A 27,887-nucleotide genomic window follows, 5' to 3' on the forward strand; every position below is an offset into this window, starting at 1 on the left:
CAAGGCCAATTCTTTCACTTTAGAGGAGGCGAAATGACTTTCCCACAGTTACAGAGCCAGGATCTGGGACTCAGCCTCCTCTATCCCATCCTGAACCTTCTCCTCTATGAAATGTTGCTTCTCTAGTTAGGGGAAGAGTAAGTGTTACCTACTTCTAGACTACAGTTGTGTTAACAAACCTTTAGATACTATAATCGTCTCTCAGTAAAGAAAGCAAGCATATTGTAGTGATGTCACAAGCTAACTTCAAAGGTAAATAAATACAATCAGCAGCGTTTTATCTTGAGGCTTCATTTGAGAATTTCAGTGCAGTTCATTAAAGTGTGTAATGGGGTGTGAACCAGAACTGAGAAAAACACCCAGATTCTATGCGTAGCCCTCAAAATACAAAAAAGCATCCCCTCCAGGAGTCTGTTATAACAGAGACTGGGGACTTCTGTTACATTTAAGACAATGATTTGCTGATGAGACTTCTCTTGGTGAGATATCCATTTGGCTCACATACCTGGCTACATCTCTCCCAAAGTACAGGCTTGGAACGAGCAAGCCTGGGAAAGAGTTTCTCCTCTATTTCAATAAATATGGATTTGATGTCCCACTGATGCAAGTGGCTCTTTCCTGATAGCATAGAGATTACTTCATTCAAAGACCAATTTTTTGGAACAACAAACCAAAAAAACCTTCTAAGTGAAGCCCTCCCAAGAAATGTCAGCCGGGCTAAGAGGGAGTGGGATTAGTTCAGTTTTGCTCTAGCCATTGACGTAAACCCTTTCCTCCATCCTGTGCCCTATTATGTTTTATCTTGTATTCACTCTCCTCATCATGTGAGTGGTAGGATTGCTGTGAGGCTTTGGGGGAAGTATGTTCATCCACTTTTTGTTGCAGACTAATGAGTTACAAATGTTTGGAAGTGGGGAGAGCCTTTGCAGAAGTTCTAGCATAAAATCCCTACCTTACTGTGTGTGAAAATACGTTCACTCTTTGTGAAATCACAGCAGAGGCTCCAGGTTGGTTTAATCCGGACCTCTGAGAAGCTATATGGTTGGAAAGTGATACTGAGGACCGTAGGACTTGCTATTCTGGTTAAAATGAGGCCCAAGGGCTCTGTGTGACCCAGTTTGACTTGCTCCATTAGCTTTGGACAACAACCTGTGGAAACAAAGACAGAGACCTTCCCTGTAACTGTCTGCCCAGTGTGCCTCTAGGGACGCTGGAGAGTGAAGGAGTTCAAGGCCCTAATTCCAGCCACTAGTCAATCAATCTCTTCCAATCTCTTCCTGAGGTGCCATGATGATTCCTGGCATCCGATATTCTGTCTAATGCAGACAACCCCTGGGGTAAATTTGGTATTCTCAGGTAAGAGCTGAGGAAACTGAAACTCAGATAGGTTAAGTGCCCCAACAAAGTCACTCTCGGAGTAACCGGGCTGCCACATGGTCTCCAGACCACCTGTTTTTGGAGCCTGTGTGCCCACTTTACCATGAAGGGCCCCCATTCAGAATGGGTAAGCCATTCCATTTTGAAGTAGGCTTCCAGAATGTCTGAAAGAAACACAACCACTTGCTGCCGGTCTCTTTTAGATAAAATTAATATTAATAGCTCCCAATTTTTGGTGACTAAAATCATTGCTGATAAAATTTTCTCTGCCAGGTCAACTTGGCTTTCTTCTCAAGCACATTTCCCATTATTTCCTTGCATTTCCCTGCACCTTCATCATATTTTACGACTTTGTAATGATTCTTCAGAAAAAAAGAAATCAAAGCATTTTAAAGAAGATATCTGACATTTATCTAAAAGTAAAAATTGGGGGAAAAAGGCTATAGTTATTCTTGGGCATGCTAATCACTCCGGTAAGGTAATTATTTCTATTCATATTGAACAAGTGCTATATGATGAGAATCTGAAAAGTTATTTCCTAAAAATTAGTTAGAAATTCAAATGTCAAGACTTGATTAGGTTACAGAGGAACAGGGCTTTTGTATGAATGAAATGTCTTCATGAATTTCTGTAGTCTGAGAGTGCCCCCAGCAACCAGCAGGATATGCATAGCACCCATCCCATCACTCAGCGTCCTCTTCTCTCCCTGTCTATCCACCACCTCCCAGTGGGCGTTCTGCTGCTTGGCAAGGATGCTACTGTCTCCCAGCCTGTCTCCAGCGTGGACACCCCAAATCCTCAGCACTTCCCCCAATTCCTACTCTCTTCCCACTGACTCTTCACTGCCTGCCCTGCCTGCACCCTTACTGATTCCTACTGAGGCTGATTCTACCAAGAGAGTGGCTGATGGGAGACGAATTTAAAGATGAGGAATGAAGTGAGAACACTCTGCACTGGAACTCCTAACACACGTCCAGCACCATGCTGGTTGATAAGCAACTGTCTCCTTTACTGTACCCAATAACTCTTGGTATAATTGGTATTATCCTTTTGCACACAAAAATTGAAGCTCAGAGATAGTAATAATTTCATCCACCATGTACTGAACATGCTCATAATGCAAACATCTGGGCATCGACTCATTTGTGGTCCATATTCCCTACAATACTATAACCTCCAGGAGGATAGAAACCTCCTTTGTCTTGTTCTCCTAAATCCCCAGCATGTACTACATTACTTGACACACAGTGGGTGCTCAACACTGCTCTGCTGAATGAATAAAGAAATGGATAAATGAACGATCCAAGAACTGTACTAGAAGCTCTTGATAAAAGCGGTCTCCTAAATCACCTCCCTCCAGCTCACTCAGTGTGCTGTACTCTCAACTCTGCCAAGCACATTTGAGCAAGTCGCCCCTCTATGCCTCAGTTTCCTCAAAGGAAGGTTTTATTCAATGTCTGAAGCCCTATATTATTAAGAACTGTAATGCATTTCAGCCTATGATTCCACTTCCTGAAATACATTTACCTCTCTGGAGAGCTGCACAGACACTTTCAAATCCTGTAATAGGATTGAGAAAGCAAGTCACAATTTCAAGCACAGTAGCCGGAATCCTAACGGTTCCCTGACGGAAAGGGAGGGGACACCGTGATGCTCCGTCCAGCAGGGAAGCTGCATCAGGGCTGGGCCGAGTCCCTGAGCTGGACAGCGGCCAGTAGGTGAACATGAACATGCTGTTTCCCTCTCAGGAAACCTGCTTTCTTGTTTCCATGAACAAGTGCTTCAGAAGAGAGACTTCTCATCCCCCTCACAACACTTAGAGCAATGAGCATTAAGCTATAATTGAGCCATTAGTCTCCATAAAACATTTTAGAACCAAAATATTTCGTGGAATTATATCACATTTTCTCCTGTCAACATTTGTGCTCTCTTGTTTTTATTTTTTTCCTTTCTGTCAATTAACATAAAAACAAGGCCAGGGAGAAAATGTAGTTTTAATACCCTGCTTCCTTCTCCTAGGAAGTGGAGCGGTAATGCTGATTAGTTAAATAATTTTGTGCATTGGTTCTTTCCTCGTAGATGTTGTATCTATTGCCTATGAGCAGGACAAACAGAGATGGTTAGAAAGAGTTCATTTCATATTTCCACAGGACAGAAGCACAATCAGTTTTTATCTCTCAACACAGAAAACTGCCAGCCAAGCAGTACATCTGCGATGTGCCAAGAGGTCACAAACCCGTGTTTGGAACCTGCACCCACTAAGTCAGATACACAACCCCATCATGTTTAATCATAATCATAAAGACCTTGGGAGCTGCTCTTATAGGACTTCCCGTGTGCCAGGCACTGTGCTAAGCGAATGAAATGCATCAATCGTTTTCCTGAGAAAATTCTGTATACAAGAAACTGACAGAGCTCGGAGAGATTCTGTAACTTGCCCAAGGTCACAGAGCCAACAGTGGCTAGACTGGGATTTGAAACTTACCTCAGGATTTAAAAGAGGGGCAAAAAAAGCATCTCATTCTGATACTGTTATGTACACCCAGATGCCAACTGATTCTCCTCACAATAGAACGTGGAACACGTGTTGTTAAGCTTTATACTCCTTTAATTCAGTTGTTTATCAAACATCCACTCATTTGTCCAGTTTACATAAGTCATCAAGAAATGCTGATTATATTGAAGCCAAGGAGAGAATGTGGTAGGAGCACAGTAGAGAAATTCACTCTTTAGTTGAACACCTATTTGTTGAGTACTTGTTGAAGGTGAGAACGATACAACAGTAAAAACAACACCAAGGAAAACATACATCTCTGCCCCCTTAATCAAAAGAGACCTTGAAATGAAAGTCACAGAGTGTAGCCATCCAATGCCCATGGACTGGTGAAAGACTGGAAAACTCATTTCTATCTATGACTAGAGTCTTAGACTGACGGTCAGTAGATCCAGTTGCAAATTCTGCTCTTGCCCTAATAGAATAAAATAATTGCCACTCACTGGGCACTCACTTTGTGCCAGACTATGCTATGCATTTGACTAGAATGGTATCTTTTTATCCTCTCAAAGTATCTCATGTTACAGATGAGAAAAATGAGGTCCCATGTCATACACCCAATGGTAAGCCCGGAATTTCAGACCAGGGTTTAACATGCCTATGACCTGAGTTTCTCAGACCATTTAGGTATGCTATTTTGGAAAGTCTGTTGGTTCTTCTTAAATGCAGTCACTTCATCTGTCAAATAGGATTGTTGGATTCTAATCTTGCCAAGGTTCTCTGCAGCTCTGAGCCTCCATGCATACAAGTGATCAAGAATCTTCTTCCCAGTGTTAGACATAAAGAATTTGTGCATTGCTTTGTACATAGTAGGCTTTCAAAGAAATGGGGAAATACTTAAGCTGTTTATTTTTAAGTTCCTAAAGTCATTTGGTAGTCTTTGAGACCGTTAATTGATGGGAAGTTCATTACTTTGGCTAAATCTCGATGATGTAATAATGACGATTCTCAATTTATACTAACTGATGATAATTTGTAGTATATTATATAATTATTTTGGCAGCACATTCTCATCTTAATTATTTCTCTCAGGTTGATATTAAAATCTATTTACATTTCCTGAGCATAGAGTTAGTTTTGTTTGTTAGGAGCAGCTCATAGATATGAGTGTGTTATTCAATACACATAAGAATTAATTGATCTCTATGGGTAACTAACAATGTAGTGAGGGGACCTGTCATTTGTCCAGATTCTTAGTGTACAGGATGCCCATTTGCATATTCACAAAAATCTCCAAAGAGTAGATTTGGAAAAGGATATAGATTTATTTCGATCTGAATTGGGAGGTAATCAAAATCACACGTATGCCTCAGAAATGCTCTAATCCTTAATTCCAGCTACATCAGAATTTGGCTGTATAGGTGACAAGGGAAATTATCCTTGCAATAGAAGTGGGGATAATTTAGAAGGAATCATGGAAATAACTTGAAGATGTGCACATCAAAGCATGTGTTCAGCCTTTAGCAGGGTTGGTGAACCTCAGCTTTATTCAAAATTTTGGGTATGCTCATTCTCCTCAGTGTCCCTTTTTCAGGGGAAAGGATCCATAGCTTCTTTCAGATTTCCTAAGGAAGCCTAAAGACTGAAGCAGGTTAAAAAAAATCACGTTGCTATGTTTATTTACCACCTCAGCTTCTGTAACCCTTCATAAATGCAAGATTTTACCAAAAGAATCCTTCCACCCTACTTCCCCGATGACTGTTAGCCAAATCCTTTCTGTCATAAGGGTGACTCTGTAGGAAGTAAATCCCACCATTATTTGGCTAGCATGTATTAGATGCTTTGTACGTGCTAAAGACTTTGCCAAGATAGACGGGGAGTAAAATTCGATGAAAAACTCCAGGGTATTGAATGAGGTCATGTAGCAGAGGATCTCATGGCTCGTTCTTTGCTATATCTGTAAAATTTAGGAATGTCTTGTACATATCTCACATTGTTTTGAGAGACGTTAAATTTGACAATGCCCGTAAGGCATCAAGCCCACCACTGTTGCATGAAATATCCTACATGTGAGAGATTACCATCATCAACACCATGAGTGGTATCGTGCCTAGGCAAAACTGTAAGAGTGATACAGTGCTTCCCACTGCTAACTCTGTCACTGCATCACCTCCCACATATACTATGGCACAACGGTGGTCCCCAAACCTTCTCTCAGCCTGACTTCCCAAGTATCCCTATCGTATCTTGCCCCATGTCGTGAAATCTCCACACCTAACTCAGCGCACTGCATCTTCCTCCTCTCCTTTGCTCCAGCCAACCACGTTCTCCTCCTGCTCCTGTCTTGGTGACTAGAAATACCATCCAATTACTCAACACAGAAACTAGGAATTCACTTGACTCTACCTCACCCTTCCCACTTATGAACTACCAAATTTTGTAGCTACTGCTTTCTGAATATGTTTCAGGTTCGACCTCCTTTCTCCATCTCTATCATCATCTTCCTGCTATATTAGAACATTCGATCTCTCTGTCGCAAGCCCCCATTTTTTCCTCCATCCAGCATCCATGTGGCCTCAAAAACTGTACATTCCAAATAAAATATGTGACACTTCTCTTCTAGTATGAAACTCCTGAGTGCTCTATCCCCACTTCCACATTGCCTGAAATACAAAAGACACATTGTTTAGTTGTCATACAAAGTTCTCCACACCTTGTACCCACTGCCATTGTAACATCAAGTATGTAAATATATCTATAGTAATGTCTATTACACAATTTAAAAAAAAGTTTATAGGGCGCCTGGGTGGCTCAGTCGGCTAAGCATCCAACTCTTGATTTTGGCTCAGGTCATGATCTAACGAGAGTTCATGGGTTTGAGTCCCACATCAGGCTCTATGCTGATAGCACGGAGCCTGCTTGAGATTTCTCTCATTCCCTCTCTCTCTGTCCCTCCCCAGTTCATACACACTTCGTGTGCTCTCCCTCTCTAAAAATAAATAAATAAACTTTTGTTTTAAAGTTACAATTTTTTTGCAAACTGCCCTTTCTTGATGAAAGTATACTCCATTTAGGAGATTAAAGGTCTTCCCAAACATTACCAAAGGGATTCAAAATTAGGATCTAATTAATTCTAATATCTAAGAGATGTTGTAATAAAAATAACAACGTAGGTCTGAAATCCTGATAGAAGGAGGAAGGGTGAGTGAGGGTCCTCATGGTACCTGCAACACCATCCAAGGCACAACCTTGTACAGCTAGGTCCAACTCTCCGGACAGGAGGGTCCCTCAAAAATATATGGGTAGCTTATCAAGCTCTCTTGGCTTGCTGGATTCATTCCTTATATTAAAGCGTCAACTCCTGTGGTTCTAACTCTTCTCTCACCAATCATATGCTTTTATTTGGGTTCTCAAAGTCCAGAAGAACTTTGTGCAAATTATTGACTTTCCTGCTACATACATCTCCTATTATCAATTAATAAATTAATATAACACAAAGAGCCCAGGCTTAATATCTAGCCTGGGTTCAACTGCATAGTTATATGCTCTTTCAAATGTATAAACTGAGGATAACACTTTCTCCCCAATAGTACATAAAAAAACAAAAACAAAACAAAACAAAAAAGTATGACAGCAGTGGGTATGTCGTGGCACTTAGAAAACAGTTGCAATGATCATTGTTGTTATAGCCTAAAACTACGTTTGGTTAATATAAATAAGTGATTCTCAGTTCTGGCTGAATGTAAATATTACCTGGGGAGCTTTGAATTACCATTGAGTTACCAATGCCTAGAACATACCCCAGACCAAGTAAATCAGAATGTTTAGAGAATGGGTACAGGTATTGGTGTTTTTTAAAAGTTCTTTAGAGATGCTAATACACTGACAAATACTCATATAAATAATTATTTTCTAAGCCTGGTGGCTATTAAATACATTGGCAAAATAAAAAGCCATAAAAGCTGAAGAACAGGACCCAGACTCACGATGACTTCACTAGTCTATGGATAACTCATGGGACCACAAGACCACCAATTATTGGCTGCATGCCCATATTTCCCTCAAAATGTCATCTGCAGAGTAATTGGAGGTATAGTTTTTATTGCCACCATTATTGCAAGATTACAATGTGTTCAACATATTTATTCTCTGTTAACTTTCCAGATTTGTTCAGTACTTTGTCTAGATTTGTTCAGTACTTTTAGATTTTCTCAGTACTTTGCTGTTCAAACTTTTCTTCATTGTGTTCTTTTTTTTTTTTTTTTTTTCCACATCATTTTCCCACCAGTTTTCCCTGGATGATACTGACAGTTTATTCTTCGGGTTCATGTAATCCTCCAAAATCTTGACTCTCTCCTATTTGCCAACTTGCCTATTTCATTCTGCCAGGGGAAATCTTTTTTCCTGCTCTGTTGTCAGCAGTCAGTATCCCTTAAATAGCATAATCTCTTCTGTTGTGCACCTGAGTGATGCAATCTGGCTCTTCTGGTAGGATTATCAGAAGCTAAACTACCTCATTGTTTTCCACTCCATTTATTAATATCTGTTAGCATCAGCTTCCCTTCTTGTCCTAACCCTACTTCTAGAGAGAGAAGCTTATAAAGAAATTACAACTGAAAGATATTCCCAAACAGCATGACCATTTCATTCACCAACACTTTGTGGACTATCCTTTGCTTTTCTTTCACTTCTCGGGGGCAGGAGGAAGATGCCTGGGTTTGTAAGTGGTATAGCACCATCTTCCAACAGATGGAAAAGCCCTAGACTCTCTTTGTAGATGGCTGGTATCTGTGCACAGACACAGAGTTAGCAGGTGCACATGAATGGAAGGACATGGAAAAATTTTTAAAGTTTTCAACTTCAGGGGTACCTGGGTGGCTCAGTCGGTTAAGGGGCCGACTCTTGGTTTCAGCTCAGGTCATGATCTCACGGTTCATGAGTTTGAGCCCCACATTGGTCTCTGTGCTGACAGTATGGAACCTGCTTAGGATTCTCTCTCTCTTTCTCTCTTCCCCTCCCCCACTTGCACTGTGTCTCTGTCTCTTTCAAAATAAATAAACTTAAAAATTTTTTTTAATTTAAAAATAAAAATAATGTTTTAAACTTCAAACATTTTTCCCCTTGACACGTGCACTTGCTATTAATATACCAAAATTGTTCGGTCTCAGGTGCCATGATCACGGAAAGATGGGCAAATGAGGTACGTTGGTTTCCTTTTGGTGCTGTAACAAATTTTTACAAATGTAGTGGCTTAAAACAACATGAATTTATTGACTTATAGTTGTGGAGGTCACAAGTGTAAAGTCAATATGACTTTACAAGTTGACAAGGCTGCATTCCTTTTGAAGGCTTTGTGGGGGGATCCAATTCCTTGCCTTTTCTAGCTGCTAAAAGCTGTCCTCATTCCTTGGCTTATGGCCCCACATCTATTGCCTTTCCCCCCCCACCCCCCCGGCTTTCATTTCCACATCACCTTGTCTGCCTTCTGACCTTCTGCTTCCATCTTATAAGGACCCTGGTGATTATATTGGGCCCACCTGGATAAGGCAGAGTAATCCCCCCAGAGTCACCCCCCCAAAATTAAAATCCTTAAATTAATCGTGATGGCAAAATCCTTTTACTCTATGTATAGTGACATATTAACAGATTCTAGAAATTAGGATATGGACATTTTTATGGGGTCATTATTTAGCCTACTCCAAAGGAGTGGGGATCCAATGCTATGTTCTGTGCATTCCACTGTTGCCTTTGTATAGATTATGATCATTTAATCTGGCATGAGTATCTTTTTTTTAAAAAAAGCAATAAAGACTGATCTCAAGGCCTACTTATACCTAAATTGTTCTACTGAAGGTCAACATTAAAAAGTGCGTTGTTGAAGAAGCAACTTCTCCAAAGACAGTGTAGATGCAGCCTAAAGTACGACACTTGGTAGGTGAGAAAGCACTATACCCTAGCACTCAAACATTTTTCTAAAAATCACTGCTCTGAAACTTGATATCATTCAATGGATTTCCTGAAGATTATTCTTACACTGAAATAACTTACTTCTATCTTGTGGTAAAACCATTATTTTAGCCACATTGCATGTCATACATTTGGAAGTTGTTCACTTGAAATTATTGACTAAAAACCTAGTCTGATGATTGAGAATTTATCCTGATATTGAGAAGGCTATAAAAGCAGCAATACACTTCAGGTTAGTCAATATAAACTTCGAAGACACCTATTTTTCAATGAAAAGAAGCAGTAATAAAAACCCTTATAAATATTACAGGAATACCTCAAAATCACATAGGAGTACTCCAGGTTTCATTTTAAGTTTCTGCTACTATGATAGCAGTGTTATGCCAATTATTTGTGACATATGGCTTGCCCTTAGCAATGGATGCTGAGAATTTGTAGAGAATTTTTTGTTACTGCCTCTATAGCACTGCATTGCCTTCTAGAAAGTGATCAGGCTCAAATAGGGTGCAGACTTCTGGAGATACCAGGAAATGTTATCAGAAGACTTCTACCCAGAGACTTTCCAGGTATCTCATAGGCCAACTGTGTCACTAAACACAGGAGTTAGAGCCCACAAGCTGTCTTGGTTATCTTCCTCGATACTTGAATGAGGGCTCTTCAGACAAACTAAAATGTGATCTTTGTGCAGCTTGGGCTGCATTTGATAACCCATCTAATTCCAAGAGATAGTCTTTGCTGAGAATAGAAAAGGAAAGTCAATGCTACTGTGAACAAGGTCATAAGTGTCCTATTGTAAAAATTCCAGAGAGTGGATGGGCGGAGGTGAGGCCACCATTGTTAATGAGCAGTAACTGCCCCAGGGTATTTTGATAATGGTGGGACCATTAGAATTGTCCTTTTGAGAGTCAACTGTCAATGAGTTCTTTTCTATCTTCATGATTCATTTTAACTACCAAAGGAAAAAAAAAAACAGTAATTATTGTCTAGCCACAGAAACAACAGAATAGTATGTGGCATTTCCATGATATCCTAATCCAGAGAATCTCTTCAAATAGGTATCAGCCACCCTTCCTCTTGCTGGTTTAAGGATTATGTTTTCTAGGTAGCATGGAATATCAAATGTATTCAGAGTATCAAGATTTTTAGTCTTTTGGTAGTCTTCTCTGTATTAGGGTTCTCCAGAGAAACCGAACCAATGAGAGAGATATGAAGAGACTTATTGGGGAATTGGTTCACATGACTCTGGAGGCTGAGAAGGCCTACAATCTACCATCCACAAGGTGGAGAGCCAGGAAAGCCATGGTGTTAAGTCCTGTTTGAGTCTGAAGGCCTGAGAACCAGAAAGGCCGGTGGTGAAAATCTTAGTCCAAGGCCAGGAGAAAACCAAAGTTCCAGCTCAGGTAGTCAGGCAGTTCTCCTCCTTCTGCAGTTCTCCTCCTTCTGCAGTTCTGTTCCATCCAGGTTCTCAGTGGACTGGATGATGCCCACCATATTGTGGGGTGGGGAACATCTGCTTTACTGAGTCACCATTTCAACAGCTTATCTCATCTGGAAACACCTTCACAGACACTCCCAGAGATAATGTTTAATCTGGGCATCCACTGGCCCAGTCAGGTTGACACATAAAATTAACCATCATAGTCTCTCTTGAGCTCTTATAATTGAGCTCTTATTATTAACAACAAATAGTACTTTGGGGGGCCTTTTTTGCTACTCTAACCCAACTCAGCTACCTCAGACCCAAACAGTTCATCCCTCTTCATGAGAAAAAAATCTTTTAGCTTCTCCCAACCATGATTATTTATTATGCACTATAGTTCTATTACACAAGGAATTAAAGCAGCCTAGAAAGTACATTTGAAACAAAGTGATAAATACATTTTAAAGGGGAGAGGAGTTGGAACAAAGAGGAATATTAGATAAGAAAAACAAAGCTGAATGGCATGAGCACACATAGAATATATACTTTGTGTTCCTACTAGTTGCTAATGAAGAACCCACAGTTTTCACCCTAAACTCCCCAGCAGTCAAAACAAAGTCATGAAAAAAGAACACCTCCATGCTTTGCAAAACTCATGCAACAGAAAATTGTTTTTATTCAGAAGAAAAACAGCTTGCTATGGCCCTGATAACCATGGTAATCACCTATCCAGGGTGAGTCTCTGGAGGGTGACGTGTCAGGATCTTCCCCACCTCTTTGGCCAAAACCGGCACATGGCTCCCCCCAAGTACAAGAGAACAAGAAATGCAATCCTGCCATTTGCGTTTCAAGATGGGAAATTGGCAATGGCATCAATGGTGTCTAAACTATGGGTCTTCTAAAATCAAGAAGAGTAGTAGATTCTCAGTATTGCCCCTATTACAGATAGATAATGTTATTGAAAGGGCTGGAGTTTTTACTGTCTATCAATCGAGGTCAATGATATGATGTCAAGGGTTGTTAAATAAGAATAATCCTGTTAAGAAACAAACACTATCAAAAGAATATATTAGTGGAAGAATGAAGGGTAATATGAACAGTATTGACAGCCACATTCATTTCATATTAATGTGTGCGATGTGGTGTGTTTAGTGCTGTAAAAAATGATTTAGAGATAGCCAGAACTAGTTTCTAGCAATATTGCTTTGGTAAGGTACACACTGCCTAGGTCAGCACCACTCAGTTAGTCAGGCAGATAAGTACACTATCAAAATTCAAAGAGGGTAACATTTCTTAGGAAAAAGTCAGTTTTGCAAAGATTAGAAAACTCCCCATATCATGATTATACTTTTTTATTTGAAAAACTGACATTTATCTTGATGTGACATTTTCTTAATCCCTTAATGACTTTTAGTGGAAATACCAATGTGCAGAGAGAAAATCATCATGTGAATGCAATACTTTTATTTATAAAGTATACTATTATTAGATGACAAACTGCTGGCCCCAACCAGTCTACAGACTCTTACATGGATGATTGCTTAAAAAGCACCACTTTTGATGCTACTGGCTTTATTCTTATCTAGAAGCTTCCCAATCACCTGTGTCCTAGTGAGTACACAAAGGTAGCAGGTGAATGATCCATGACTATACTCGTTTCTTATTTTCCATTTATAGGAAATTCAAAGGAAGAACTAGGAGAAACTCACCCAGGCACTAAGTAGGAAAGTCAAGAATGGAGATTTTTCTAGCATGCCAAATAAAAAGTATACCCGGATGACCCAAGGGTTCTATCTGCAATAAAAGTAGACCTGTTAGACGAATATTCACTGTGTCTTCATAACTTTTTTCTGACATTAAATACAAGGCATATCGAATGAATATTTGCATCCAATAAAAAAATGTTTAAAAAAAAAAAAAGCCTATGCCCTCAATTGGCAACCAAACGTCTCCAAATCACGTATTATTCTTATTTTTTATTTTTTTAATTCACTTATTTATTTTTAAGAAAGAGAAAGAGAGAATGAGCAAGGGGAGGAGCAGAGAGGGAGAGAGAGTCCTAAGCAGGGTCTGCACTGCCAAGCGTAGAGCCCAATGTGGGGCTTGAACTCACGAACCACGAGATCATAACCTGAGCCGAAACCAAAAGTGAGATGCTTAACAGATCGAGCCACCCAGGAGCCCCTCCGAAATCACATTTTAGAAGAAAAGTCAGCCCAGTGAAAGGCTGAAAACTCAGGTGCCTTTTTGTTGCTTTTTCAGTGTTAGAAACGATATTTTAAACCTCAGTGTCCAGCTCTATATCTTGACATAAAACTTGCCCAGTCCTCTTTCAAGAGGTAGGCTTGGCTGCAATTACACTATCTAACAACCAAAGTGAAAAATTGGATTCCTGACTGACCGTGGCAGGTTAGCTCTTTATGCTCCGATGATATAAGAGACCAGCTAACAAGACCTCACCATGCATGGCTTTAAACGTTATTGATGGCCCTAAAGCAATTCTACCCTTTTTAAAATTCTTTTGTGAGCTCAGTCTTGTTATCACCATAGGAGTGACTTACACACGGTGGGGCTCAGGATTCAGAGAGAGTTTCCTGTCATTTGTCTTACCTTCATGACATTACAATTTCACTAAATATTCCTCTGGTCTCCACATTAGCAGAAGAGGGCAAAAAAAGTGTCTGATTGGTGTGTTCAGTGCTGTCATTGAATACTCTCTTCATTCTTTATACCTTTTCACATGAAATCACTCTAGTTTACATATCTTAGGCACTTTCTAGGACCTCTGATAACATATGTTGCCTTTCCTGAGGTCTTTGCAATCCATTTCTTCAATTGCAGTTATAAAAGTCTGTACTTTGTTGTGAATGGACATGTTTTCCATATATTGGTGATTCTCAACCACTGCTGTGAAATACAGAAATCCAAACTCTGCTCTGAGGAATTCCAATTCAGGATGGCTCTATAAATGGAGTCTAAGAATATCCGATTTGAAAATTTCCAGAGGGTGTTCTCATTTGCATTCAGAATTTATCAGAGTTGTGGGGAGAACCGACTTGGAAATTTTATTTCCTAGGCTTCTGCATTCATTTCTATACAAATACCGAGAAACAGCACCCAAATAGTCCTTTGCTGACCTGCCCCCAAGGAAGGCGATGCCCTTGATTTGGGAGATTTAGAAACTGTTGCTTATCTCCAAGTCATTTGCAACTATTCTCCTCAGTGGACACCATTTCCAGGAATCCAAAATAAGATCACAGTTTAATAAATTACCTCTACCCAGAAACCTTGTCCTTTCTGCTCACCTTCTTTCCCCCTCCCCTTCTAGGTAAAAACAATACACACAGAATGTCTGGAACTGTCAAGATCCCAAGTAGGTAACTGGGGATCAGAATTAAGAGGTGGTGTGGCATTTGTACAAGAATGGTCCCCATCCTTCTATCTATAAACAAATCCTCTTTTCCCCTCCTCACCCTGTGGGGTAAGATGGGAGAGCAGTAGAGAGAGAGGCTTCAGAGATATGCATATGTATAAATCCTCATTTAAATACATCTACATACCAGTATTGCAATTCAACATTTAATGAGTTCTACTCTGAGGCATTACGGTAAGTATTAAAGCTAAGGAGATCAATAAAATATCTATCTAAGCATGGTGTTACTCAGAAACCTAGGCAATAAAGAAAGTAAAACACTGCATTATTATGAACAATTCCAAATATTAACTTTGGTGAGCATAAACTATTTTTAAATTTGATCGTTAGACCTGCCACTTCAATGAAGATCGAACATAGTCTAATGAAAGAATATTGGATGGAGGTTAATGGCCTGGGTCCGCATCAGCCCACATCAGCCACTGATCTGTCTCAGGTTTCTGATCTGCTGAATCCATGGGTTTCCAAAGCCTCTTCCTGTTCTATGTCCTCAAGCTATTGCAATTGCCCTACTCATGATCTATTTCTTATTATAATTCTTTTTCTGATTCTTTCCCCGTATTTCTCTTTTGCAGATTCTGTTCATGGGCATGATGACTGAGTACTATCACTACTTTTTCACAACCCTGGTAAGCACATCTGGTAGAAACGTATTCCATGCTATAGGAAACATTTCCAGTTATTTCAGAGTCATCCCCACCAGTGTCAGAGGCAGGATATTGTCATGGAGATTTGTATTACTTTCCTAAGAAACCTATAAATCCAGAAATGCTGAACAGCAGGGTTTTTTTTTTCTTTTTTAAACTAGCATCTATGTATATGCATCTGGAAAGGGATTAAAATGATACTTCCATTAAATAGAAACTGTCAAAGTGCATATGCATAAAGAAGAATCATCTACATTTTCTATATACATTAGAAGGCACACTAAAGTATATCTTGGCTTTTTTGATCCATGTGATTTACCTGCCCAAGTCCAGTAGATAGCTGGCTTAGCCAGGGGTCACCTGTCAGGTGTTTTGAAGACCATTAAGAAAAGGAGCATCAGAGATGCTTTGCACAGAGAATATTCTTCACCATAAAAAAAAAAAAAAATGGCACTGAGCCTAAGAAATTAAAAAACAGCACCCTAAATTTTGAGAGTATCAGATCAAGGGAGAATGACTTAGGGCATTTAACACATGAGAATGATGAGATAGCTCTCATTCAATTTCAAAAATCAGTGCCCCCCCACTACACCCCTCCCAACACACACACACACACACACACACACACACACACACACACATTCCACTTTCTTACATGAAAAGAAAACGTAAAACCAACCTTCTTTACTACTCGGTTAAGGTGTGTCCACTGAAATCCACCCAGATTCTGGGAAATGTATTAAGTACCATTTTACCAAATAAAACTTGCAAGGGAGGCTGATGAGTAGGGGAAATATAAGAATTTGGAACAAGGACCAGCTGTCCTTGAATGCATACTACTGATAGAAACAGTTCATTCTATTCCTCACTCAAGTATCTCCGAGAGCATGAAGAGGTACAGAGGACATCATGAGACCAATGTTCTGGGGCAAGTGCCAAAATCATCACTCCTCCAGAGCTTTTGGGACAAGGGAGGGGGATGCAGGGCAGAAGATCTTGAACTAAAGTTTCCATGATCTTCCCTCCCTCATGGACATCCTAATCAGGTCTTCTGTCAGAATAGTCAAGGGAAACCTTGAGACCTGGAAAGCATCTTAGGTCACAAGTACAACCATCTCCCCATCACCATGAATACCTGGGTTCTACTCAAGGTGGCGTGGCCACCTGCCACAGAAATTTCTATCATCCCTGGCTGTGCACCCTCCTAAGGCTAGTTTTGTTGAAATTTGGGAAAGAATATGAACAAAGAAAAAGGCTGGTCTTCACAGAGACCTTTCAGGAACAAACAACTTACTCTCATAGTCTTGCTTTTCTCATCCTTCCCTGACAAGCAGGTGTTGCAAATCGGACCCTAGACTTTCCGTATTCTATATTGCATAGAAACCTCAACTTTTAAGCCCACCTAATTTTGCACCTGTGTAATGTATTCATTTTAGCACACTGTGTTATGTACTATGGAATCTGTGAGGGATTCCATATGCATTCTGGAATTATCTGTCTGACCTCTTGTAGTTTGAGTAACTTTTCTTCCATTCATTGGGTGGAAATCTTTCTAGGTCTTCTTCTTTAAATTTGCTTCTTTAAGCATTTTCCTTTGGTTTTATCTGCATTCTTCCATGCTTTGCTTTTATATATTCTTACCCTTCTTGCCCATGAGTATTAATAAAACTTAAAAGGAGAAAGAGAGTTACATAGTACAAAGGGAAAAATATATATATAACACTTTAGAAGGCAGTACTCTTTTTCTGATACTGAGCCAGGAGCACAGAGCTGCCCTCTTAAAGTTCTGCAGTCTAATCCAACATTATCTTGGGATAGGGTGGCAGTGTAGAGAAGAATTCTTCAAAAGAACAAATCTGGATGCATCTTCTGCAAATACAAATCATGAGGTATTTCTGAAGCTACTTCTTTCTCCTTAGAACTGCGGTCGTCACTGGTAATACACTATCTTGCATTACACTTCCATAAAGCATCTACACCGTTAGGAAATTTCCATGGAAGTTTTTCTCTTTTTTTTTCCTGTTAAATGTTATTTTGGAAGTCTGGTTTATTCTTCAATGTGAGACATTTTTAATGGCATTTTAGCGTCAAACCTTTCTTCATAAGAAAAAAGTTGCAATTATCGCATAGATCTGTTTTAAATATGAATCAACATAAACCCCTGGTTTACACTCAGCCTCCTCTGTCATGGAAGACACGAGTGGATTAAATGTTTTTTTTCTGGAAACGCTGTCTGACAGGGAACTAGTTCTACTGTTGTGATACCCAGGTTCACACAACTCTATGCTCCAACTTATTCTCTGAAGAGAACCCTTCGCTTCCTATTCAGAGCTTGTGTCTGGTGAACATTCTTCATGCACTCAATGTATGGGACATGGGTGATTTTCAATGAGCCAGGAAATGATAATTTTTCCTCCTGGAAATGATCTTCCTGTCAAGTGCATATACAAGTTCCAAATTCCACCACCTTTATAAGATCTGAGGCAGCCAGATGTGAGGGAGAAGGGAGAACTGACAAGCGGGTCATTCTTGAACCAATCACATCACCACTCAGATTTGCAGTGTCCTCATGTATAAAATAAAGGCATCGGAACAAGTGGACACAAAGATACCTTCCAACACCCCAAACACTATACCCCGGACAGAATTCTCCAACTTCTCAGAATACCCAAGGGCATACTAATTATTGACAGCCAAATTCCTCTTCTCGATTTGCCCAAACTCTAACAGTGTTGCAAAAAAATAGATGCAAACGAAAACTGTCCACTGCCTTAGAGCTTCTCAGGCGACACACCAAGGAAGAACCATAGGAAATGTTCTTTCATGAAGTGGCATGAGGATGTTTGCCGTTTTAGTTTTAATCTGTTGCTTCTGCGATCGTTATTCTCTTTTGCATAGAGAGCATTGAAGATGTTAACCCTTTCTACTTTTATCATTTTTAATACTGCGCAGGACTTATTTGCTTTAGATCTGGAACTCTATAGGTACAGTGGTGTAAACATGACCGGGTTTCGGCTGCTTAATATTGACAACCCTCGCGTGTCCTCCATCATTGAGAAGTGGTCCATGGAGAGACTGCAGGCCCCCCCCAGGCCAGAGACTGGCCTTTTGGATGGCATGATGACAGTAAGTAGTCTTAAAATAGAATCACTTGGGACGATGTTTGAATTCCTCGGGGGTTGGGTTAAGAATCTCGCATGCCTTCTCTAGTGTGAGTAAACGTATCACAACCTGTGCCTTGACTTGAATGAAAGAAGAAGGAGTAAATTTTCAGGTATTTTCAATGCCTCGGCATGGCTACTCTCAAAAACTGCTATTTTCAGCCTTCTGGCTATACACGCCTCAGATCAAGTTAATAAGAGTAGCCACCATTGTCAGCCAGATGGAGCCAAGGCAGAAACCAAAGCGAGGTAAGTGGAGAGAGTTTTGCCCCCCTGGGGATGTGGCCTTGGGAAGAAGGGAGAGAAAGAAGAGGAACAAGCTGCCTACAAAAATTAGACAGAACCTCATTTCTGCCTTCCTCGTTTCTGCCACATCTCAGCAAGCGGCAGCACACGTGGAAAAGTGCCGGATTTACATACAGTTGGCGTGTTCACGTTCTTCCTGCCTGGATATGTACAGGAACACCTTTGCAGACATTGACGCTGATTCCCACCAGCCATATGTTGCTCTTGAAGCAGTTGCCAGACCCACCCCCTGACAAAGGAGAGGTACTCTGCTGAACAGATAAATTGCAAACTGCCTCATCACAGCGCTTCTTGCTCACATCATTTGTCTTCTGTTGTCAAAGGCACCTACCCTAGTTTTATTTCTCTAATGAAGCTCCCTGTGTGATGAAGAAAATAGCAGGAGATAAAAAAAAAAAAAAAAAAAAAAGAGCTTTCTATGTAGGAACAGTGTCATCTAAAGGGAAAGACACTGGGAATGCAGGCAGGTAATAGCATTTGAAATTGGCCCAGTATTTCATTTCTCTCTTGCCATCATCGGGAGAAGCACTCTTGCTTTAAAGATGCAATTTACTGATAACTGAAAGGTATCATCTTGCAGAGAAATGAACTTGGGATTTCTTTTTTCATGAGAAACAAGTGAGTAGAAAAAATAAATGAATGAATGAAGTGGTTCTGGATGAGTCCACGTTCAAGCTCCCTGTCTGTTTTTCAAACCTGAAATAACTCTTAAAATACACAAAGTGATCTGAGAGATAATGATGGGAAGCATTTTGGTACAAATGAGCCTTGGGCGATTTAAAATGTTGCTTTGAATAAGAACAAGTAGAGAATATCTGAGGAAATACTAGGCTTTCTGAAAGGGGAGGAGCAAGCCAGAGAGAGAGAAAGAGTCAGAGACAGAGAGAGACAGAGAGGTATGCTAATACACTGGTTTTTCTCGTTTTCCTCTTGGATTTGTAGTTCCAGTGAGTTCAAATATGGCTCAAAACCCTCTGACCATCCTCCCTGCCCCCAACGAGATTTCTATCATAGGATAAGATCTCAAATAATTGTTACCTCTGCTTGGTATATACCACTAAAAAAGTTACAGTTTGGAGCTATGTTAACACAGATTGTGGATTCATGCCAAACAGTAAATATTCATCACAAGGATGGCTTAATTTATTAAAAAAAAAAAAAAAAAAAAGCATCTGTTGTATTCAATTATACTGAGCTGACAGGACAGTTTGTACATATTGACTGAGGTGAGGAAAATCATTAATAAGGAGGAAAGAGCCTCACAACTCACACTGACTCAGGCCAGGCACGGGGTACTGCTATTTCCCCAGCACAGCTCTTGGTGACCTGGGCAAATGACAGTCCCGTGGGCAAGAGGCATGACAGAGCCAAGTTCCAATGGATGGAAGAGGTCCTGTTTTGCCTGAAGTTTATGACTGTCATCTCCCCTAAGAAAGAGATCTCTAGGCTCTGTTATTGCTTATTGTTATTATTATACACTATAAAAAAGAAAATAGGGGTTTATCAGAACAGAAGAGAAGGGCTCACCAGGGCACTAAAAGTGGGGAGTATACAGCTATATCAGATCATGTCTAGACTAGTCAAAAATGTGGTAGAACACCGCACCCACTAGAAGTTGGATCCCATGGTCATGCAGAATTGTTTGCCCCCAATTTTACTGAGATACAATTGTACACATTGTAGAATGTGTACAGCCTAACGGGTTGACTTACATATATTGTAAAACGATTATTGCAGCAAGTTCAGTTAGTATCCGCCCATCTATGTAGATACCATAGAAAGAAAAAAAAATAGGTATAGTTTTGCAATTTATCCCATGAAGCATGATATTGACCTTTATTTACCCAAAGAGTCCATTTACCAGTTCACTGTTTCCTTTCTGCTTCTAGTAAAGGGGACCCGTTTGGGGATGTAGAAACTGAGTCACAGCAAATTTAAAGAGCAGCTTTAAAGGCACTCAGTGGACTAATCTGAGTCAAGAGAGCACACCCCATGTCTCCAAGCTGGGGCCCAGATCTAACAAATCTTTGTTCGCGTGTCGCCTCTGTACTCAGACTCTTTTCTTCTCCACCTTACTGATGAAACGTCCCCTGGTTTCAGTTCCACAGGGTCTGTAGTCCTCAGATCTCATGTTTTATTCCTTCGTGTATCTGTAGCATTTGTGGCTCTCACTACCTAAAACCCTCCCTGATTCCGGTTTGCCACTTCATTAGAGAAGCCTGCTATGAATCCGCTATCTAAATAATCTAAATAGTAGCCCCCTGCTGTTATTCTCTCTCTCATAGTCTGTTTTCCCTTGCTCTGTAGCCCTGTGACTTAATACACTACACTTTGATTTGTTTGTTCTATGCTTTCCCTTACAAGAATATAAGCTCCATGAGGACAGAGACTTTGTCGTTTTGTGATCTGCCTCATCCCCAGCACTGGGAAAGGCCTGGTACAAAGCAGGCCTTCAATAACTATGTATTTAATAAAGGAACTAATACTAAATAAATAAGAATTGAGCATCTGCTAAGACCAAGATGTTAAATGAAAAATATTCATATAGTCCTGAAATAATTCTGTAAAAGTCCAAAGAGAGTTCCTATAAATAAGAAATAGGCCTGAGTAGTGCAGATAGAGATTATTCTAAACTATTAATATTATTTTAAAAATTAACCTAGACTAACCACTGTTAATATTTAAGTTACGCCATTACTCTAATAGAATTGCATTCTCTGAAATTGTATGCATTATACCACCACTCTCCGATGTGAATTTCCCTGTTGCCCTATATAGTTATATTTTTGTGTGCACTACATACATATACAGATGTCTTATAAATATATAATGTAGAAAAATTTTAAATATGTTTAAAAATACCCATGTGTTTTTACTTCCCACCTATTTGTCTAATGTCCTCTTTAATGTTTTTTTGAAATTTATTTCTTTTGAGAGAGCAAGAGTGGGGAAGGGGCAGGGAAAGTGGAGGGAGAGAGAATCTTAAGCAGACTCTGCTGTCACAACAGAGTCTGACACGGGGCTCGAACTCACAAACTGTGAAATCACTAACTGAACTAAAATCAAAAGTCAGAGACTTAACCAACTGAGCCACCCAGGTGCCCCTTTAATATGTTTAACTATTAAAAATTTCTTAGAACGTCATACACTAAAATATCATCAAATAATATTATGATACATATCAAAACACATCCAAACATGAAAAACATGTCCAAGATGAAAAATATTGACTCCAGACTTAAGAGCCATAGATGTAATTAAAGGGAACAAATGTTGACTTGAAAAATATGGTTAAAATTAAGTTAAGAAAACTGTTACTGAGTCAGTAGAGTTCAAAAATAGTGAAACTCGTTATTTAAAACATCTTGAGATTAAAAAAAGAAGGTGTTTTATCAACCGAAGTGTTAATTAACTCAATAGAGGTTGGAGTGATTTTATAAAATCTACTTCATTTCTTTTCACTACGTTTAAATTTCCCTTAACATTTGGGCTGATTTGATCTGTTGGCTTTTAGATAGACTGGGATAATGGAGTGGTTCATTTTAGGATAGATTCCTCTCTGACTGTGAACCAAAACTATATATGATTCAACACTACATAGGGATCATAGAAACACAATGCCGGTCTATCATTGGCCTTCCCGGTCCTTTAAATGCATTCACAATATCAAGTTAGGTCAGTAGTTTTATGTCACATGTGAGTATTTCCTAGCATGACCCAAAAGGGAGGCACTTTTGAGTGTCCACCTAAATGTTCACTCCAGTGATGAAAGACAATGGGCTGTGGGATTCAGTGGGAAAGCAAGACCTTTCCAGATAAGCAAAGCCTACGTTAAGTACTGGCTATGTCCTCTAAATAACTGAACGACCTGACTAGGTTATTTAGCCTCTAGGAGCCTGCTAGCTCATCTGTAAATCTGTAAAATAATACTGTGCAGTGCTCTATAGATTAAATTAGATAATGTCTACAAAGCCTCCAGGACATAGAATTGAATTTACTTGATGGTACCTGCTGTGAAGCCAGTGTGTACTCAATCAAAGAACAAAAGGCATTCTGAAATGCAGAGGCAGAATCCTTTTTGTTTACAAGAGACAAATTTCTTGGCTTGCCCATGGAGCCCAGGATGGCTCCTTCCCTGGTACCTGTGTGAACTTCTGCAATCAGTGGAATCACCTGGGTATGTTTTCCAACTCCACATAAGGTCCTCTTTTTCCAACTCCTCCCTGTCTCTCTCAAAAGCTAAAAATGCTTCTTCACATTACAATATGTCAACCTCTGTGCCGGGTCTCACTGGACCTGCTGGAGTTGCTGCCTTAATTACCAAATTTCTAGATTGTGAGTACGTGATTATATCTTTACTACCTCTACAGCCCATTTCCAAACCCTGGTTTGCTTGTGGCTCGCTCTTTGCAGCATCATTCCCAACTCGGGATGTTCACTGCCTCTCCCGCTACTTTGGCTCCTCAACAGCATCCACCCCCACAAGGGAAACTAGCTAATTCATACTAAGAGACAAATTCTGCTAGCTGTATGCTGTGGGTGAGATATTTTAATAGAGGACCCAAGTAAGAGAGTAAATTCAGGAAATGAAGGGAAAGGGTGTTATTTGGGAGAACTTCTCTTTTAGAAGAGAAGATATTTGATATTCATTAACCATACCAGGTTAGTGAATATTTCTAAATTTGCAGAGAAGATGGGAAATCCATACTTTTTGCCCATTCGCTCCACAAGGACTAAGTCTTCCTTCAGCACCCCGATCTTGTCCAGCTTTTCCCAACAGTGTTATATACCAGGAAGAGAGCAAAATGCAAGGACTCTGTAAAGCCACATCCTGTCACTAATCCTCATTCCTAAGGTGTAGCATCTCACTGGATTGTGTTGGGGTCCCCAGGACCATGTTCAGGTTTGACGATTTGGTAGAAGGACTCACAGAAATCAGCAGACCTGTTAGACCCATAGTTTCAGTTTATTGCAGCAAAAGGATATAGATTAAAACCATCAGAGGAAAAAGTTACAAAGGGCACACAGTCCAGGAGAAACTATGCAGAAACTACTAGTGTTCCCCTCCCAGAAAAGTTGTGTTGACAGTATTTCATTCTCTACAGCAATGATGTGGGACATGTGTGAAGTGTTACTAAGCTGGGAAGCTCACCCAAGCCTCGGTGTGAGGGTTTTTTATCGGGAGTCAGTCACGTAGGCACAGAGCAGCCCCATATCTGACCTTAGTTACTTAGTCTTAGTCTTAGTTACTCAGCAGTTAGTTACTCAGCTCAGTTACTCAGTTACTGAGTACTTAGTTACTCAGCTCAGAAATAGCACGGCCCGGGGCCCCAGATGAACAAATATAGGCATTCGTCATAAATCACACTGTTGGCTGACACTGTTTAGCCAATGCCCAAGACCCCAAAGATACAGAATCACTATGATCAGCCAAGGTTTGGGGTGTTTTTTCCCAGTAACCAAAGGTCAGTCTTTTCTTTGAATACGTAGAGTGTGAGCACCCCAGACCTGCTGAGTTAACCCATGCTGTTAAGTTAACCCATTGCATGCTGTTGTGATAACTAAAACATTGTGTGAGACTGCTTTTCATATGCTTGTTTCGTGATCCATGTTGCGGTTAAAAGATTTTCTTAGGGGCACTGAGTAATGGGGTTTCGTTCAGGCTTCCGATATGAATAAAATGTGCACAGAAACGCATTTGGAAAAACAAACTCTGAAACACGGGCCAATTTTTTTTTTTAAATTTACTTAAAATGACTTGAGGGTTGCTGCTCTGTCACTGGCCTCCAGCACAGAACTAAAGAGGAAAGGGAATTCAGGGATAGTTTATTAGTGCTATAAAATAGGTAGAGGACATGTCTCTTCCATCTGAGAAAACACTGCACTTCAAGAGGAAGCATGGTTTTAGAATAAATGGTTTTCTTCTTCGAATTTGAAAAGCACAGATCAGGCCCATGGTTGTGAACCATGTTATTTCCCAGCCAAGTGCAGAGGCAGCCTTGACAAAGAAAGTCAGAATCCTTTCTAAGCCCAGCTTATGAAAACATTAGATCATTGGAACGTTACTCCTCACACTTCTGTACCAAATCATTCCATTTGTCAACTAGTGATTACACATACAAATTTATGAAAAGCATATCCCACTGCTAAAAAGGTCCAGGACCTCATAGCATAGCAGTTAAGCGGTTTTTCAGAGCATGAGCTCTGAAATCTAAGTTTACATCTTGAGTTGAAATTCTCGCTTGCCTAATAAGTTAGGGAGTTATCAAAGTTATTTCCTAAAGTTACTTCTCCAAGTTTCCATTTCCCTGTCTGTATAATGGGGACTTTGCCTATTTCAAAGGTATCATTTCAACAATTTAAGGACACGGCATGTGGAAAATGCTTATAGTGCCTGGTGTGTAGTAAGTTGTCAGTGAATATTCACCATAATTGAGCTATTATTGTACTTATTAAATCATCAGACAAAAACTTGCTTTAGAAGCAGTTAGTTCGGTTTCGTGGTTGTGAAGACAAACCCGAGCACCAACCTCCTTGTTCTGAATCTTGGTTTTCCCTCCACTAGGTTGGGGATGCTATTTAACCTGGTCACTTCTTTAACCACAAAAGAATAACAGTTATGGTGAGGATTTCATGTCAGGGTAGCACCTGACTTATAATAAGAACTTGACAAAAGGCAGCTATTGTTACTGAGTTTCAAAAGGTCTCATTCTACAAATAGATTACTCTCCTTCAATTCCACCAAATTGATAAAGGAGAATGGTGAAGAACATGGATGCTTGATGAAACAATTTATCTTAGAAGGACGTCTTAAAACCTTGGCGTTATACAGGTCTCACAAAAATGTAGCCCGTTTTAAGGCAAGAGATACCATGACTTCCTTCCGCAAACATTTATTAAGGATCTTTTATATGCCAGGAACTCTGCTAGCCACTACAGAATAAAGTCGAGGAGTGCTGGGTGGCGCAGTAGGTTAAGCATCAGACTCATGATTTTGGCTCAGGTCGTGATCTAACAGTTCGTGAGATGAAGCCTGACATTGGGCTCTGTGATAACAGTGAGGAGCCTGCTTGGGACTCTCTCTCTCTCTCTGCCCCCCCCACCTGTGTGCACACGTGCACACACACTCTCTCTCAACATAAATAAGCATTAAATATATATTATATATAAATATTAAATTAAATTTATATATGTATATATAGGGAGGTGAGAGAGAGAGAGAGAGAATGAAGTTGAACCATTTCTGCATTCGCAAAACCCACATTCTTATTGAGAAACAGATGTCACTATAAATACGTATGGAAAATGCCATGATAGCGATTGCACAGGAAACAGATTTAAAGTGGGGATACTCTCTGGCCTCATAGATGGATAAAGTGCAAGATGTTAGTAACCCTTACCCTCTCTTTCCACCTCCATTAAGACATGCTCAGTAAGTGCATAATAAATGTTGAATCAACAGATTTCTGAAAAAAAAAAATACATGATAATCTTTGATCTATGACCTGAATTCTAGGTTTAACTCTACCAATTGTTGGCTATATGTATGTTTCTACACAAGCCAATATCCTGTCTAAAGGTCAGTTTTCCTACATCAGTAGTTTCATCTATCTGTTCTGTTGATTTGGGGAGCTTGTTGAGAATTTCAAATAAATTTGTGATGAAAACCCTCAACTAAAATGTGAAGGTATTATATGATTTTATCCTTAAGAAAACATGACAATATTTTTATAAAAATTCTACCAGTTTTGTGTGAAATTTTGCAAGTGAGAGAAATATCATGAGGAAGGGAAGAATGAGATGCCCAACCCCCAAAAGCAATAACCACTGACACTTTCTATCAAAAAAAGCAAATGCTGATAAAAGAAGGTGTATTCTGAGCTAGTTACACAGGTCTGTTTTTCAGAAGGTCTCTTACAACCTGCTGTTTGATTTGATTCCATATCTCAGACCTTCTTGGCTCTAGTAAATAGAAGCAAAGAACACAAGTATCTCTATTTGGAAATTACCTATTAGTTTTGCTTGAATCTGTTTCTTTCTACCAATAGAAACAAGCAAATAAACATATAAATGGGTATAAGTCCTAAAAAACAAAATCTCATATTAAAATGTTGAGGCTTAGTAACTTCTAACTCAATGTAGTTGATCTTAACACCATGCTTAACACGGAAGATGCTCCAAATATTTGTTCCCCGAATCAAGACTTATGTGGCTGACATCAGTGAGGTGGGCTTTTTATTTTTTGAATTTTTTTTAAATTTTTTTAAGAACTCAAAACAAAGCAGAGCTATGACTCCAGTTTACTGTGGAGTAGGAGGTATTATGTTAGAGAAAAATAGCTACTGGAGAGTGAAGACTATTCAGCTGGAGAATGAATGGTTGTTGAGATCAGACAAATAGGAGATAAAGGAAGCAGGCAGAATGATTTTGCAGGTAAAGGAAGGTAAACAAAGGTGGAACTGAAGATGTGATGCGTGTTTTCCTTCACAGACTGAAGCGGCTCTGATGTATGATGCCGTGTACATGGTGGCCATTGCCTCCCACCGGGCTTCCCAGCTGACCGTCAGCTCCTTACAGTGTCATCGACACAAGCCATGGCGCCTTGGACCCAGATTTATGAACCTAATTAAAGAGGCAAGTGCTACTCGCTCACAGCCCAGTTCTTCCCTACGCAGAGTGCTGTTTGACTTGTTGATTTAGGGTGGTCTTCCCACATGGCTTTGGTGGTATGATATCTATAAAGGAGGAGAAACCATCATCATCCAATCTGCTGGGATTTCACTGGTAAATGTTTATCTAGAAGGACTACCAGAACTTTTCTAGCATGATGTTGAGAAGTTCAAAGAAGCTACCAGATCATAATACTCACTCTCCTTCATCTCCACTATGCTCATCTCATTTGCTGCTGGCTCTCCTCCACATATGTGATTAGGAGCTCATAGGTGCTTATTCCAGGCCGCATTGAGTCAAAGAATGGGTTTGCCCATCACTGAGAGATACCAGGGATAGTTCCCACCTGGTATCCCATAATTCCAGTGGTTTCCTAAATTCATAATTCATCCCATAATTCCAGTGGTTTCCT

The 27,887-nt window shown here is 39.9% G+C and overlaps 1 protein-coding gene across 6 annotated transcripts in view; it reads left to right on the forward strand.

Annotated features, from left to right (window-relative positions):
* The window catches only part of GRIK1 (glutamate ionotropic receptor kainate type subunit 1), a 368,154-nt gene that overhangs the window by 244,301 nt on the left and 95,966 nt on the right, over positions 1–27,887 (forward strand). For all 6 annotated transcript variants that reach the window (XM_060640365.3, XM_060640367.3, XM_060640366.3 and 3 more), the window contains exons 5-7: positions 15,267–15,320; positions 18,291–18,464; positions 27,296–27,439. In XM_060640365.3, the coding sequence (XP_060496348.1) occupies positions 15,267–15,320; positions 18,291–18,464; positions 27,296–27,439 (372 nt within the window). The remainder of the gene's footprint in view (positions 1–15,266; positions 15,321–18,290; positions 18,465–27,295; positions 27,440–27,887) is intronic.

The sequence above is a fragment of the Panthera onca genome, chromosome C2 (assembly GCF_046562875.1).
Source record: "Panthera onca isolate mPanOnc1 chromosome C2, mPanOnc1 haplotype 2, whole genome shotgun sequence".
Classification (NCBI taxonomy): domain Eukaryota; kingdom Metazoa; phylum Chordata; class Mammalia; order Carnivora; family Felidae; genus Panthera; species Panthera onca.